The 16,330-nt window shown below is 49.4% G+C and overlaps 1 protein-coding gene across 10 annotated transcripts in view; it reads right to left on the bottom strand.

Annotated features, from left to right (window-relative positions):
- Window positions 1-144: 144 nt before the first annotated feature.
- LOC102373121 (dimethylaniline monooxygenase [N-oxide-forming] 2) overlaps window positions 145-16,330 on the bottom strand; it is a 60,558-nt gene continuing 44,372 nt past the window's right edge. For 8 of the 10 annotated variants that reach the window (XM_025196777.1, XM_025196781.1, XM_025196776.1 and 5 more), the window contains one exon: window positions 14,504-15,107. In XM_025196777.1, coding sequence (XP_025052562.1) covers window positions 14,675-15,107 — 433 coding nt within the window. In that variant the 3' untranslated portion in view covers window positions 14,504-14,674. Of the gene's footprint in view, window positions 3,749-14,503; window positions 15,108-16,330 lie in introns of those variants that run through there. The other 2 variants (XM_025196783.1, XM_025196784.1) reach the window with 2 other exon arrangements.

Here is a 16,330-nt window from a genome sequence, read left to right as displayed (position 1 = left end):
CCGCTGCTACTGCTGCTGCCGCCGCCGCTCCCGCCGCGCCGACCGCCCGAACCGTTCCCACACAGCAACCAAGATGGCGGGTGGCCAAGCCGGCGCCAAAGCGTCTGACGTCACTGCGCCGCACGCACTCACGTAGCTCCGCTCACGTGACCCCGGACAGCCGCTTTCTTCACGGCCCGGAGCGGAGCCGGCAGCGCCCTCTGCAGGAGCTGGCGGGAACTGCGTCCACGAGGCACTGCGGGGCCTGCCGGAGCCTGTCTGGGGAGGAGGAGCTTCAGGGGCAAATTCAGGGGCTTTTAAAAGTCTTTGGGCCGCTTCCAGGCCCAGCTCAGCGGCTCCCCACCAGATCTCGGCTCTTCGTGGGTCGCAGAGACGTTTGTGGCCTGTTGGTAACAGGGATCCTGGTTTTCTCTGATAAAAAAGTAACCCAAAATGCACATTTTTCTGTGATTAAAATGGAACGCCACAGAATTATCTATCTATCTATCGCAGTGGGCTTGCCATTTTTGCCGTGCACAATGGGCTTGGAAGAGGGAAGAGGGCAGTCTGGACTCAATTGAAGATGCTCTTTGTGGGGGAAGGGGCCTCTAGAAAGAATAAAAGGGCAGGTGATCACGCACTGGGGAGCAATGCCTTGCAGGACTTAAGAAGAGAGGGGCCTAGAAGAACTGGTGAGAGCTGCCCCGCGAGCGGTCACCCAAAAGACACCCTGAAGAAGTTGCCTGGGACAACCCCATCCACGGAGCCTCAGTCCTGGGAGCTGTTTGAGGCAGTTCGGGCCTGGGATGTGCGGGCACAGCTCCGCACATCTGAAAGAGCCCTCGGTGCCCAGAGCGGGGCCTGGAGAAGCCCCAGCATGAGGCCAGACGGCCAGAGCTCATGGCAGTGTGGCTTGATGTAGACAACAAAGACCTCGGTGCCCAGAGAGGGGCACAAGGCCAGGGAGAGAAGAAAACCCCCAGCGTGAGGCTGGATAGCTGGAGAAGGCAGCGTGCTCGGCCTGGGTGCCCAGAGCAGGGTGCCTGGCCACAAGAGGAGCTGGAGGTGCTGCTGGGGAGAGGCTACAAGGGCTAATGTCCAGGGGACAAGACCCAACTGTTCTTTTGAACGGGAGCAGGAGTTGCTGAGGAGCAGGTCCCACAGGGGAGGTGCCCTGGGAGAGGCCCCTGTGGGAGCTGGATATACAGGGTCTCGGGTTGTGGGATGGGAGCCCGATGCTGTCGGAGGGAGGGGGGATTCTGGAGCCTCCCTTCTCTATTGGGAGGTGAGCCCAAGCTTGTACTCAAAAGGACAGGGGATCCACAGGACACCCCAGGGGGTGTTGAAGGCACCTCATATCTTGTGATTGATGTAATGTTGATGTTAATATAATTATGGGTATTCTTCGATGTTCATATTGAGTTACTTGGTTGCTGCCTGTATATGCTTACTGAAATGGTACCTTGAATTACCTGTGTTTATTTGCTTTGCTGTCTGTATGTGCCTACTGTATTGTTACCTGACTTACCTGTGCTTGCCTACTGGGTTGCCTGTATCTGTTTATTGAAGTGATAGCTTTACCTACCTGTGCTTACCTGTTCCTGGATATCCAATACTCATCTGTATTGGAAGTTGGTCACTTCCCATGCTGTGAGTAACCCGTTTTGAGTTCCCAGTTACCTGTGCTCTGTTTTGCATGTTCCTGGAGGTAGTGCGAATTTCCTGATTGCAGACTACTGAATGCAGTGTCACATGTAAAGCATATTGTAAATATCTTACATCAGTTTAAGGGCTTGTAACTTAACTATATACAAATGATGTATATCAATAAGTACTGTGTCCTGGCTTGGCTGTATGGCAAAAAGTGGGAACTGCTCCCTCCCTCTCTTGCAGCACTCTTGCCTGACCATCTCCATCCCTTCCATTTGTGGACGGGCATACTCTTGAGTGTACCTGGGCTACTACACACACACACACACACACACTGTGTGGCATTTCATTTTAATCACAGAAAAATGTGCATTTTGTGTTACTTTTTTTTAATCCAAAAATTGTGGGGTTTTTTAATTTTATCAGAAGAGCCCAGGATCCCTGGTAATAAATTCCACCAGTTTGATACTCTCCTAGAGCAGCCATGTAGCAATACTGGTGCTCACATTTTAGGCCTGTGTTGGCCAAGAGACAGCCCTGCTTGCTTCAGGTAGCTAGAACTCTCTGGCTTAGGCCCTGCCCCAGATCATGGGACTAGGTTAAAACCTGTGCGATTTTTAGACCTGAGTGGGTCTTTTTATTTTTCATTGGTTTTGCACTTGGCTTACTCATGGATTCAGCTACTGGGTTACTCTTGCATAATAACTTGGGATACTCCTGCCAGAGGCACCGAGTATGTGGGGGCCTGAGGGCCCTGGCCCCCCTCGGGAAGAGGGTTGTCACCTGAAATGTGCAGAACTTTTCACATGTCCATCATCTTAGGCCTCCCTCCCCGGTAAAAATAAAAGTTGGTGCCTATGTCTCTTGCATTCGTTTTTCAGCCAGGAAGAGAGCTAAGAAACAAGGTGCATGCACAGCTTTTACAGAGATGATGCAGTGAGGGGAGTGGTGTAATTGTTTTCACATGTATGACCCATCCTGGAAAATCCAGGATGATCCCAGATTTCAGGGCTGAGTCCTGGAGGACTCCCAAAAATAGGAGTTTCATCCTGAATATGAAAAATTGGTCCTAGGCAGCGTCAATTGGACAAATTCTCAAACTGAGCAATTGTATGGGCCAGAAGACTGACTATATTTCATCTACTAGTTTCAGAGCTCCTGATCACTCTGATGCATCCAGAACTGTTTCCCAGCTTTTGCTTCCAAAATGTGGGATGCTGCAAATACAGCAATTCAGCCTTGTATGGATAAGCTTACATTGATACAAAGATGTCTTATGCAGGCATAGGTCTTTTTCACACAGGAATAAGCTACAGCAATAAACCTGTGTTTCCACTAGTGTTTATATCATTTTATTTATAGTGCTATAGGACAAGCAGTACAGGTTTTGTGTGTAGGCTTAGTATTATTTTGTTTTAAAACAATCAATCTAAACTTTCCATGTAATCAAGTAATTTCAAACAGAAAGCCACTGAATATCCTATGTGTGGACAACACTGAAGAGAATCTCTAAAAGTCTTGTGATATTTAACATTTTACATCATAGTTATCCAACTTCTAAGTAGCCAGGTGTCCTATAGGCTGCCCCTGGCCCACCTTCTGCATGGGTATCCCTCCCACCACTACAGTGTGTGCCTGCATGCGTGTCCCTCCCTACCGCTGTGCCATCTGGCCTGGATCTTACCCTCAGTGCCCTGTGCCATGCCATGCCATGTGTTGCCACAGAACTCAGAAGCTTGAAAAGGGATGGAGGGCCCAGAGACTCAATTTTCAAGAAACCACATCCAGGACATAGTCCCAGATTCTCCAGAGACTTCCAGAATGGATACATCATATTTTGCACTTAGTATAGCCACCAGTGCAATGCTGCAAGTAGGTTAATTGGCTCTGCTAAGAGAGAAAACTAATTAGCTCAGGTAGTGGCTGCATAAACATCGTGTCAAGCAACATCATGCTTCATGATCTCAGACACAACAGTGCTAATACGTGACCTTTTTTTCAAATCCAAAAAAACAGTTGTGTTTCAGGGAGTCCTTGGAGCCACTAGGACACAGCTCCAAAAGTCAGTGCTGTCTCAGAAACTTGGAGCCAGTTGGTAGCTTTACCAGGATGGGTCTATCTGAAAAAAAAGCACATCTAAGATTCATAATAAAATCACAAGAGTTGACAAACCAGATAAGACATGACAAGCTGGCAAACAGAACTCAATATTTATTATTTTAAAAAAAAAATATCTTGATTTTATGCCAGAAAAAAGGAATTATAGTACTGAGATGACGGAAGTCATTTACATTAAAGGAAGGAACCCTGCAACATTTTCATCATTGTTCTTTGCATTATGGTAGTGCCTAGCAATCTTACAAAATAGGGATAAGAGCCACATTGTTCAAGGCACTGCACATATAGAGAGTTAGAAACAATCCCTACCCTGAAGAACTTATACTCTAGATCAGTGATTCTCAAACAGGGTGCTGTGGCACCCTGGGGTGCCATGAGTTCATTTCAAGGATGCTGTGGGGTGCCACACAATATTAGCACAGTTAGGTGTGCAAACACCTACACATGATTCATACTATAAACCCAAACATTTCAAATGGGAATTCATAGCGTCAAAAACATTCTGATCTATTGCGGTCTTGCTGGGCACATCTACACGAGACGTTTACTGCACAGTTAACTAATTAACTGCAGTAAATGTCTCGGTGGCTACATGTATGCTTCTATTAGGGTGCACAAAACTAATAAACTCTGCTGCAGTTTTTTTGTGTGCAGCAGCATGTGTAAACACTGCTCCAGTTGGCTGGGGCACGGGGTATTTCAGGGCAGGGTTAGCTGGCAGGCAGCCCTTCTGCTGAAGTACCCTTGTGCCCCAGCCAGCCCTTCTGCAGCACGTGGAGCCCTGTTGGAACAGCCCTGAGCTAGCAGGCTGACCCCCTGGGTTCCCTACCAACCTAGGCTGCTCTGACCAGGCTCCATGTGCTGCGCATGAACAATATGCTCCAGAGTCGTTTGCTCCTGGGTGCATATTCAAGCGGCATGCCTGAGAACAAAACACTCTGGAGCAATAAGCTCTGGAGTTAATTTATGCACATTAATTGCACATGCAGATGTGCCTGCTGAATTCTTTGCAACAGAAGAGTTACTCTATTATTTTTTCCACAGTCAACAAATGAGTGAAGGCTAAGAGCTGGCATTTTCTGAGTGTTGCCTTGAGTCTCACAAGGTTGAGAATCACTGGTTTTGATAGACCAGATAAAAAAGTTGGAGAGGAAATAGGACAAGGTGGGCTATAAGGAACTACAGAAGGATCTGGCACAATTGAGAGTATGGGCACCAAAATGGCAGATGAAATTCAATATAGATTAAGTAAAAAGTGATGTACCTGGGCAAAAATGACCCAAACTGTACCTACACTATGATGGGCTCTACATTAGCTGTTACAACACAGGAAATAAATTTGGGAGTCATTGTGGACAGTTCACTAAAAGCATCAGCCTCCTACTCAGCAGCTGTGAAAAGGTAAACAAAATGTTGGGGATCACTAATAAGGGAATTGTAAACAAGATACAAAGTATCATTATGCCTCTTTATAAATCAATGGTGCTTCCACACCTTGAGTACTGTGTCCAGTTCTGGTCCTCACACCTTAAAAAGGATATAGAAGAACTATAGAAGGACAACATGGATGATTAGCAGTCTGGAGGGGCTTCCATATGAGGAGAGCGTAAAGAGGCTAAGCCAGAGGCGGGCAAAATGCAGCCTGCATCCAACCCACAGTGGGTTTTTGTCCAGCCTACAAGAGGTCCCTTGGTCTCCTGGCCCAAGCACAGTCCAGCTGTGGCATGTCCTGCCACCCCCTGGCCATACAGTGGGGCTGGGGCGGCTCTGCAACTGGACTGCCTTTCTAGGCAGCCCAGGTAGCAGATGGCTTCTTCTGGCTGCCACCGCCGGTGAATCCAGACCTGCAGTACCGGCAGGGACCTGTGCTGCAGAGCCCCAACCCCGCTCCCGCTCCGGGCTTGCCTGCCCAGGCTCAGCAGCGGTGGCACAGAACAAAAACTGTTGCTCAGTGCAAGGGGAAGTGACCCCTCCTGCTGCCAGCAGTTTCCTGCTGCAGCCATCCCCTGCTGCAAAGCTGCTGCCTAGCTAGTCAGTCCCCAGCCTATACTGGCACATGGGATTGTTTTGCCCTAAGTGCAGGGCTTTGCACTTGTCCTTATTGCACCCCCATGAGATTTCTTTGGTCCAATCCTCCAATTTGTCTAGGTCACTCTGAATCCTAGCCCTACCCTCCAGCATATCTACTACTCCCCTGAATTTGGTGTACTTTGCAAATTTGCTGAGGGTGCACTCCATGCCATCTTCCAGGGCAGTGATGAAGATATTAAAGAAAATTAGCCCCAAGACTGACCCCTGGGACACTCCACTTGATACCAGCTGCCAACTAGACATCGAGCCATTGGCTACTACCCTCCAATCCTGATGATCCAGCCAATTTCCTATCCACTTGTGACAGGAGGCATGCTTGGGGCTGGGTCTCATGCCGGCCCGCCCACCTGTCTCTCTGGGGCAGTCTGTCCTGCCATGACTTTGTTGTTCCCATAAACTGGTGGTATAATGTGGGAAGCTGCCCATTCCCAGCCCCGATGCCAGGGGTCACTATCTGCAGCTCTAAACCTTTCCTACACCACAGCCCATGCCTCAAAGATGGCATCCACATGATGTAATCATAACCTACACCATGACTGGTGCTCCAGGGTCTCACAGGGACTCTCACTCCTTCCCTGGAGCAGCAGGTCATTGTGCTTGCCCTTTAGGTCTTTCATTTGTTACACTCTCAGCCTCTTTGCAGTGGAGGACTTACCGGGGTCAGGACTCACACCTAACTCTCTGGCTGAGCCCCCTACTTGGCCTGTGGCCCAAACTATGGCCTCAGGCATCCATGACCATGCCTCTTCCTCACACATGGGGTTCCTACTATGCCCCCTCTAGAGTCTCTACACCATGCCCCACCCTCGGGTTTTATCATCTTCATGATCAGCTTACTCACAGGGCTGGCCCTTGCACTGCCCTTCAGGCCTACTCCTGTTCAGGCTACTCTGTGCGGGGCCACACAACTATTCTCCACACGCTACCCCCTCTGGGGTCTCTGGGATCTCACATCCCTGCTGGGCTCAGGTGGCACTCCTTTTGCCATACCTGGCCCCACTACTCCCACAACTGCCTCCAAAGCCCACCTGAGGATGCGGGCTGGGGTTAAGCGCCCCTCCTCACCTTTCACCGGGGAGGTAACTGGCCTGGCATTTCCTGGGGGCTCCTGCACCACCAGGAGCCCCACCAAACCACCCTTCCCCGGCAGGGTGCAGTTTTAGGTCATGCCCAGGACCAAGAGCCTTCTGCTCCTACCTTCAAGGTGTTCCTGCTGCAGCTCAGCCAGGCAATGTTTCTGCCTGGGCTGGCAGCAGCAAACTGCAGCCTTTATATCCCTTGTTCTCAAGATGGCTGCTACCATCAGGCACTTGGTAGCTGCCTGACTCTGTCCTTTAATGGGGCATGCACCAAAAGGTACCCTGCCACACCACCTTACAATCCATTCATCCAACCAACCTGTACTTTCTTAACTTGCTTGAGTGAATGCTGTGGGAGACTGAATCAAAAGCCTTGCTAAAATCAAGGTACATCACATCCACTGGTCTCCCTGCATCCACAGACCCAGTCATCTCATCATAGAAGTCAATTAGATTGGTCAGACATGATTTGCCCTTGGTAAGTTCATGCTAACTGTTCCAAATCACCTTCTTCTCCTCCAAGGATCTGCTCCATGATTTTTCCAGTGACTGAGGTGAGACTGACTGGTCTGTAGTTCCCTAGATCCTCCTTTTTTCCTTTCTTAAATATGGGCACTATATTTGCCTTTTTCAATAGTCCAGGACCTCTCTCAATTGCCATGAGTTTTCAAAGATAATGGTCGGGGGCTCTTCTATCACATCAGCCATCTCCCGCAACACCTTCAGGTATATCCTGTCTGGCCCCATGGACTTCTATATTTTCAGCTTTTCTAAATAGTCCCTAATCTGTTCTTTTGCCACAGTTGACTGCTCACCTCCTCCACAAACTGTGTTGCCCTGTGCAGTAGTCTGGGTGCTGACCTTGCCTGTGAAGACTGAAGTAAAAAAGGCATTGAGTACTTCAGCCTTTTCTGCGTCCTCTGTCACTATGTTGTCTCCCTCATTCAGTGAAGGAACCACACTTTACCTGATCCTCCTCTTGTTACTGACATACCTGTAGAAACCCTTCTTGTTATCCTTCACATCCCTTGCTAGCTTTATCTCCAATTGTGCCTTGGCTTTCCTGACTTCATCCTTGCATGCCCTAGTAATACTCTTATATTCCTCCATAGTTGTTTGTCCAAGTTTCCACTTATAAGCAGGGATCCTGTTTTTTTCTGTTTGAACATCGCAAATTCTCTGATTAAAAAAATTAGCAAATTCTCTGATTAAAAACCCCAAATCTATTCACAGGGCACTATATATATAGCTATCAGTTGAGCATGTTTTACTGATATATTTATAGTTTTAAAGTTTACAATTTGGAAACCTACTAGTGCCTCAATCACTATAATAAAATAAATTCTAAATACCTATATATTTTGGCATTTGATTTTGGGTTTTTCATCGTGGAAAATCAAAGCTCCTGCTGCCCCTCTCACTTACCAGGACATGGGTCCAGCTGCAGTCACCTGCTTTGTGCTGAGCAACCCTGATATGCCATTGCCTCTCACTTCCAAGTCACAGCACCTCCAACCCTGCCGGTGCCCCTCACTCCCTGCCTACCTGCCACTTGCTTTCTCCTGGCAGCAGCTCCTGTTGTGCACCACGAGGGGGGTGTAGGTATGGCAGTATGTGGGGTTTGTGGTGGGTGTTGTGAAGGGGTTTGGGGGTGGTTGTGTGTGTGTGTGGGGTTGTGGGAAGATGTGGGGTTTGTGGTGCACAGCCCTTACCACCTGCGGATCAGCAGCAGCAGGCCCTTGGGATGCTCATGCCCACAGCAGGCAGAGCCGTCGGCAGCACATGCCTCTGGCAGAGTCCCAGGGCCTGCACATACTAGCACCAAGCCAACCCAGCCCAGCCTGCTGGCATGCTCCTTCCCACCAGTGCAGGTTGGCTCCATGCCAGCATGTGCGCATCATGGCACTGCAACCTGGAGTCATGCATCATTGGGCCAGGCAGGCTCCGTGCTTCCACACGGGGCTTCCAGCACTCCTGCAGGATGCCACATGCGGAGGCAAGGAGAAACCTGCCTGGCCTGATGGCATGCAATTCCATGCTTCCATGTGTGATTTCCCACCTGGCCCGATGGCGCGTGGCTCTCGGGTCCACGTGCCACCAGGTTGGGCTGGGCTGGCCTTCCATGTGGGGCTTGCAGCACTCCAGAGAGAAGCCGCATAGGGGCATTGCATTGCATACCCTTGATCCAGGTGGGCTCCTGCTTGCCTCCACATGGAGCTTCTGGCTGGACTGCTGGAAGCCCCATATGGAGGCACAGAGCCCACCCAGCCTAATGGTGCATGGATGGCAGCAGCAGATTGACACACGCCCTGGCCTCTTGTATGCCACAGCATCCCCTGAGCTCCAGCACTGCGCTGTTTCCATTCCCTCCTCCTCACAGGAGCCGGGCAAGTATCCCGGCTGCTCAACACTGCTAGGTACCTGCCTGGCCATCCCCACCTCCAGTGGGGTGCGGAGATGCTGCCTGGGTTCTCCCATGCTGGTCTGAGAGCACATGCAGACAACTTCCTACTCCCTTAGCCCCCACCCATACAGCCCCGCCCTGCTAGCTCTTCCCACAGCCACCAGCCTCCCCCCCAGCCCTGACAGGCACCCATAGCTGACCCACAGGGCCCCCCCCAGCCCTGCTGGTGGCCCCCATCCCCAACCCGCAGCCTCTCACCCCATTAGCCCTGGCCAGAGGGGGCCTCCAGCTCCCTGCAAGCCCCACTTACCCCAAAGGTTTCAGGAGGGAAAGTGAGCCTGAGCCAATCCCTGGCTGACTAAGAGTCTCTGGCCCTGCCCCTGGCCCTTCCCCGTCTCCCTCGGGACAGGGCTCAGGGTTTGCTGCCCTTTTTACCAGAAGCTCTTGCAGGCTGGAACTCTGCCAGCCTGCAGAGAGCTCTTTGCCAAAGGGGAAAATCCACGTGTATCTCTATTAAAATGGAAAATTCACTTTTTTCTCCATTAAAGGGAAAATCTATGGGTTTTTTTTCTGTTTTTCCATGGGAAATGGAAAATCCAGATCCCTGATTATAAGCTTCCTTTTTGTGATGTATATAGCTTAATGAAGAGTTTCCTGCTAAGCCAAGTTGTCCTTATGCCATACTTGCTAGTCTTTCTGCACCTCAGGATGGTTTGTTCCTGCACTCTCAGTAAGGTTTCTTTAAAGAACAGCTAGCTCTTCTGGACTCCTTTCCCCTTCAGACTGGCTTCCTAGGGGGTCCTGCCCATCCAGTCCCTGAGCAAGTCGAAGTCTGCTTTTCTGAAGTCTAGGGTCCTTACTCTGCTGCTCTCTATCCTTTCATTCCTCGGGATCCTGAACTCAGTCATCTTGTGATTGCTGCTACCCAAGTTGCCATCCACTAATCCCCACCAATTCTTCCCTGTTTGTGAGCAGCAGGTCAAGAAGAGCACGGCCCCTAGTTGGCCCCTCCAGCACTTGCGCCAGGAATTTGTTCCCAACACTCTCCAAAAACTTCCTAGATTGCCTGTGCACTGCTGTTTTGCCCTCCCAGCAGATGTTAGGGTTATTGAAGTCTCCCATGAGAATTAGGGCCTGTCACATGGAAACTTCTGTCAGCTGTTTGAAAAAAGCCCCATCTACCACATCCTCCTGGTCTGGTGGTCTATAGCAGACCCCCACCACAACATTAGCCTTGTTACTCTGCCTTCTGACTTGAACCCAGGGACTTTTGACAGACCTGTTTCCAGTTTCATACTGGAGCTCTGAGCAATCATACAGTTATTTTACATAAAGTGCAACTCCTTCTCCTCTTCTTTCCTCCCACCCCCGTCCTTCCTGAACAGTTTGTACCCATGACAGCGCTCCAGTCACGTGAGCTATCCCACCACATCTCTGTTATTCCAGTCATGTCATAGTTCTGTGACAGTGTGAGGACTTCCAGTTCTTCCTGCTTGTTTCCCAAGCTCCATGCATTTGTGTAGATACCTGCAGTAACTAGCCAATTGCTCTAATTCTCAGGAAGAATGAGAACACCTCCCCTGTTGCCTACTCCTGCTTGTACTTCCTCCAGGTCACCCGCTTCCTCACTTACTTCAGGGCTTTGGTTTCCATCTCCCGACAAACCTAGTTTAAAGCCTTCTTCACTAGATTAGCGAGCCTGTCTGAGAAGATGCTCTTCCCTCTCTTTGTCAGATGGATCCCATCTCTTCCTAGCAATCCTTTTTCTTGAAACATCTCCCAAGGTCAAAGAAGCCAAAGCCCTGCTGATGACACTGCTTGTGCAACCATGCATTGATCTGCAGGATGCACCCGCTCCTGCCCGAGCCCTTTCCCTTAACCAGATGAATTGAGAAAACCACCTAAACTCTCGTCTCCTTCAACCTTTTGTTCAGAGCCTTGTAGTCACTGTTGATCTGCTCAAGGTCTCCCCTGGAAGTATCATTGGTGCCCACATGAATGAGCAGAATGGGGTAGTATTTAGAGGGCCAGATGAGTCTTGGTAATCTTGTGACATCTGGGATTCATGCTCCAGGCAAGCAGCAGACTTCCTGAGACAACAGGTCAGGCCAGTAGATGGATGCCTCTGTCCTCTGCATCCAACCACCAGGGAGTCTCCAACCACTATCATTCATCACTTCTTCTTGGTGGTGGTTGTCTAGATCCTTCCCACCTTGGGGAGGCCAGGCCTGTCCTCCTCCACCAATAGAACATGCTTCTTACTTTCTGTTCCTAGGGCTCCATATCTGTTCTCCAGATTAACTGCTGCAGGCAGAGAAGATTTCTGCTTGCTGCCAGAAGTCACAACCTTCCAGCTTTCACCTCTCTCGTAGTCCATATCCTCTTCCTTCTCTAGCGCTGCCTTTGGCAGTCCTTCCACAGTCCTGGAGATCTCTTCCATCATTGAATGGATGAACTTCTCATGGCATAGGATGCTTTGGAATCTCATCACTTATTCCTATAGCTCTCTTGCCTGCTCCCTGGTCATTCAGGGAGTCTTCTTGTAAATCCTTCTGGGCCTGGACTGGATCTGCTCCATCATTAGGGCTTTTGTCAGGCACAGGCAGCAATCACTCAGCTAGCAACACTCCCAGCTTCTCAGAGTACATGCCCAAAACATACACAGCCCACCAAACACTCAGCAAGTCAAAGGCACAGGGAGCCCTGGATCACTTACCTTCCCACGGCAGGATCTGGTGCCTGGTTTCTCATCCTTTTAAGTTGGAATCACATGTGGCATCACACCCCTTAAGTTGGAAACACCATATCTGTATTTTGGCCCCTTCATCACTGCTGATTTAACCCAATGTGAACCATGAATTCTCTCCATAGCATGCTTCATGTTCAACACCCCCTTAGTTGTGCTAGTCATTGTGCCCTAGGGTAGAGGGCACACTCTGGGTAAGCTTGTCCCATGTTTTGCTAACCTGAAGTCAGTGTAATGCACAGTGTGACATGGAGCCAGAAGCCTCTTTCACTATAAGGGGAGAGTACAGCAGGGCCAGACACAGGCATGGGCAAACCAGGAGGCTGCTGGGGCCCAGACAGAAAGGTAATTTTTTGATTAATATTATCATTATCTCTGGTGAAGAGGGGCCTGATACTAAAAGTTTGCACAGGCCTGCCAGGAGGCTAGGTACGGTGCTGGAGTACAGCAGGCTAAGCCTTCTGTGTGGGGCTGCAGCAGAGGAGCAGAAGCTTGCCATTAGGCAAAGGAGAAACCCCTGTGTGTAGCTGGGGAGCCACAAGAGCAAAAAGGGTGGGGATTAGAAGGACACAAGCCTAGGGCTTCTGGCAAAGGGGGGCAGGCTGGCCCTGTCGGCTGTAAGCAGCAGAACTCAGGGGAAGAGAGGGGCCTGACCTGCCAGGGAAGAAGGGCTCCAGACTGCAGGGAAGCTGGAAGGAAGCCCCTGAACTACCAGGCAGAAGATAAATATTTTGGGCCTGGCACTGTAGCTTGTTGCCACAATGTGGTATTGATCCAGGGTTGGAAGGAACCTTTGTTTGAGAACAGATGCTCATATTGTTGTGCTTGTGTTTAAATACTGGAGGACCAGATTGTGCATGTGTGGATGGAGGAGACCACCAAGAAGCATGCCAAGGGAACTCTGGGCCCTAGACCCTTCTAAAGGGGAGCACTGCTGTTAATGGAATGACTGTGGTGGCACACAGCAAAGACTGGGGCTGAGGAGCCACAGCCTGCAAAGGGCAAGAGCAGGTGGCCACCAGAGGATGACTTTGCCGCCCCAGAACCAGACTTGCTACAAGAGCCACAGCTTTCATTAGATAATGGTGCCACAACTCCTTCTCTGAAGTCTCCTAAGTACCAAATCCTCTGTCCATTTTCATCAGTTCAAAGTGAGTATGGAGTGCTACTAAATCAGAATGGTATAGCTTTGCCATCCCTTTTGGTACTGCTGTAAATTACACCAAGTGGTATAAAAGGTTTTGTGACCCTGACTCATCATTCATAAGCACCTCACCTGGAAGCAAGCAGCAGTTGAACAAAGGTCTTCTGGAAAAGCATCAGGAAGTGAAAATGTTTAGAAATCAGCTTTCTGTAAAACTGAAGCTAGCTAGTCTATTTTCACATTCAAGCTAAATGACCCCATAGCAAATAAGCAGGTTCAGTGCTGAAAGGTAAATGAAATACATGATACATTTTCAGTTCAAGTCATCTGAGGCTTTGTTTTGGTAGCTTGATGGTCCCCTTGCTCTTCTCTCCAATTCTATTAAAGGTACCCAAGTAGGGCTCTCACCTGTGGGCTTGATTTGAAGGTCAAATTCTTAGGGGTGTGCAAAACAGGCCCTATTCAATTTGGATTTGGCCTGAATCGGGGACAGTGATTTGATTTGTTGATTCAGATCACTGTCCCTGATTCGATTCAGCTGAATCTGAAGATTCAAAGCTGATTCAGAGAATCAGTGATTCGGACATAGACACAGCTTTAAAAGTTTTTTCTACATACCTCGAGGTACCAGCGCGGCTCATGAGCGCTGCGATGCTGGGGTGGATGGAGCATCCCACAGCAGCGCAGGGGGCCTTCCCACGTGCTCAGCGGTGAACCCGGAAGTGGACCGGTTCACTTCCAGGTCTACCGGGGAGCACACAGGGCCCCCCCTCCCCCGCCCCCACATCTTCCCGGCTCAGCAATCAGCCACAGGGGGACCCTGAGACCCAGGAGGCACCAGTTGCTGAGCTGGGGGCTACGGGGGGGGGCCCTGGTGCATGCCCCGGTGGACCCAGAAGTGGACCGGAAGTGCTTCTGATCCACTTCTGTGTCTGCTGCTGAGTGCGCTGGGGAGCCCCCTGTGCTTCCATGTGCCCCAGCATTGCAGCATTCATGAGCCCCTGCTACCTAGAAGTATGTAGAAAAAACATTTAAAGCTGTATCTACGTCTGAATTGCCAAATCTTTCTGAATCTCTCTGAATTGATTCGGAGGGTTCTGATTCAATTCAGAGAGATTAAAGGGTCTCTGATTCGATTTGGAGATTTGGCCACTGAATTGGGCCGAATCTCTGCTGAATCGAATCAGGGACTGAAGCTTCACACAATTCTACAAATTACTACTGGTGGCATGTGGGTAGATAGGTAGTCTCGAGTGTAAAAGGAATTTTGGCTAAAATGTTAATACAGATTTGAAGCAAGGAGCAAGTTGGTTGAAACTAGGTTTTCATTTCCTTGTTTATTATGTCAAGGTAAACAGTGGGCTTCATCAAGGATTTGCTTGGGATGTGCTTGGCTGGAGGAATCTAAATGCTTCTTGGAGCTGGTCAATAGTTTTGACCATCTTAGAACTCTCACTAGGAAATCAGAGCCCTCCTTTCATAAAATCTCTTGCCCAAAAGGAAATGTCACCATTAAGACATACTCCAGGGAACCGCAGCTGAGGGGAATATTTGAAAATAAGGAAAATGGCACCAAGAAATGCAGGCAGGCCAAGAAGCGTAAACCAGCCCAAAGCTGAGGACTGATTGGGAGAATCATTGACAACTCGTGTCCTCAGAGGTGTCAGCACCCGCTGCCACTGAGTCAGGATGGCATTTCTGGCTCCTCCCCATTTTCCTGGTCCCACTAGACGGTATTGGTAGGGTGTGCATGGGCCAAAGAAGACCTCCAGAGCCAGCTTTGGATCCGTCAGGAACAGCAGCAGTACGTTGGGCTTTACACCAATGCACGATGCAATTTCATCCATGTAAACAACAAAACTTGCTCTTGTATTGTTGTAATCTCTGGAAAAACCCCTTCATTAGGAAACAAGAGCAAGTAAATAAAAGAATATTCCTATATTGTTATTAGCACATCATCTTTCCAAATAAAGATAAAATATATCATTGAAATATCCTGATTCATTCAAAGCTCCAAGCAGGAGCAAATACTCAAAAGGGCAAACTAGAAAGTAGCCTACACTGAGAAACGGCTCCTAAAATATTATAACACCACATTTAAAACCAAATTTATGGTCTTCACCAAAATGAATGGGAGAAACAAAAAGCAGATACATTTGTGTCATCCATCTTGACCGGATAGATCCTTGAACTGGTCAATGCTGGGGCCAGGACCTGGCAGGGAGGGGTCAAAAGAGCCAGGGGCCCACCAGCCGAGGGACACCCAGAGCCAGAAGCCTGGGGGCCGACTGGCTTGATGCAGGTGGGGCCAGGGCCTGGGAGGCCAAAGGTCTCCTTTCTAGGACCTCCCCTAGAAAGGGGACCACAGCTTGAGAGGGAGAATGGTACAAGTGATCTTAGCTGCCTGGGATGCAATCTGTGAGGCATGGGACACAGTAAGGGAAGGTTGGAGCCGTGTGTAATGCCCTTAGCACTGAGCAAGTAAATGGGCAGCCTCCTGCCTGGTTAACATCTTAATTATTATCATCAAGGCATGACAGATGAGGATGGTGGGTGGTTAGCCCGGAGACAGGCTGGCGGGCCAATAACTGACCAGCCCCAGGAAGGCCCCCTGTTACAGGAAGACAACTGTTGAGGTCCTGGGTTCTGCAGGTCAGAGATTAGAGTTTTTATTGAACAGAAAAAGAATTAAAAAACCTCTTTATAGATCATTTCAAGTGTATGGACAGCTCTGTACTTTATGGCTGTCTCTGGAACCACTCAAGCTCTTCTTTTCTTATATTTTCTCTGCTACTTCCCCCTAAGATGTATAGTTCACATCATCTGCAGCTTCTCTGTCTAGGGGAAAGGTGCACAAGGGCTGAGGTGTATTTCCTACAGTTCCACCATGTTCATCCAAGGACAGTACTCTGGAACTAAACTAGGTTCAGCTGATGAAACCCTCCTGAACTAAGACAGGGTTAATAAATGGACATGGTAGTTGTCAGATGGGCCCTTCTGCCAGTATCTTAATACTGGTCTGTTTGGCTTTAACAGATACTAGTGTAAAATGACGTTCTTATAGATTCATAGATGTTAGGGTCGGAAGGGACCTCAATAGATCATCGAGTCCGACCCCC

Source organism: Alligator sinensis, unplaced genomic scaffold (assembly GCF_000455745.1).
Source record: "Alligator sinensis unplaced genomic scaffold, ASM45574v1 scaffold31_1, whole genome shotgun sequence".
NCBI lineage: Eukaryota > Metazoa > Chordata > Crocodylia > Alligatoridae > Alligator > Alligator sinensis.
The sequence above is the reverse complement of the archived record's forward strand: the minus strand, read 5'-3'. Positions and strand labels throughout refer to the sequence as shown.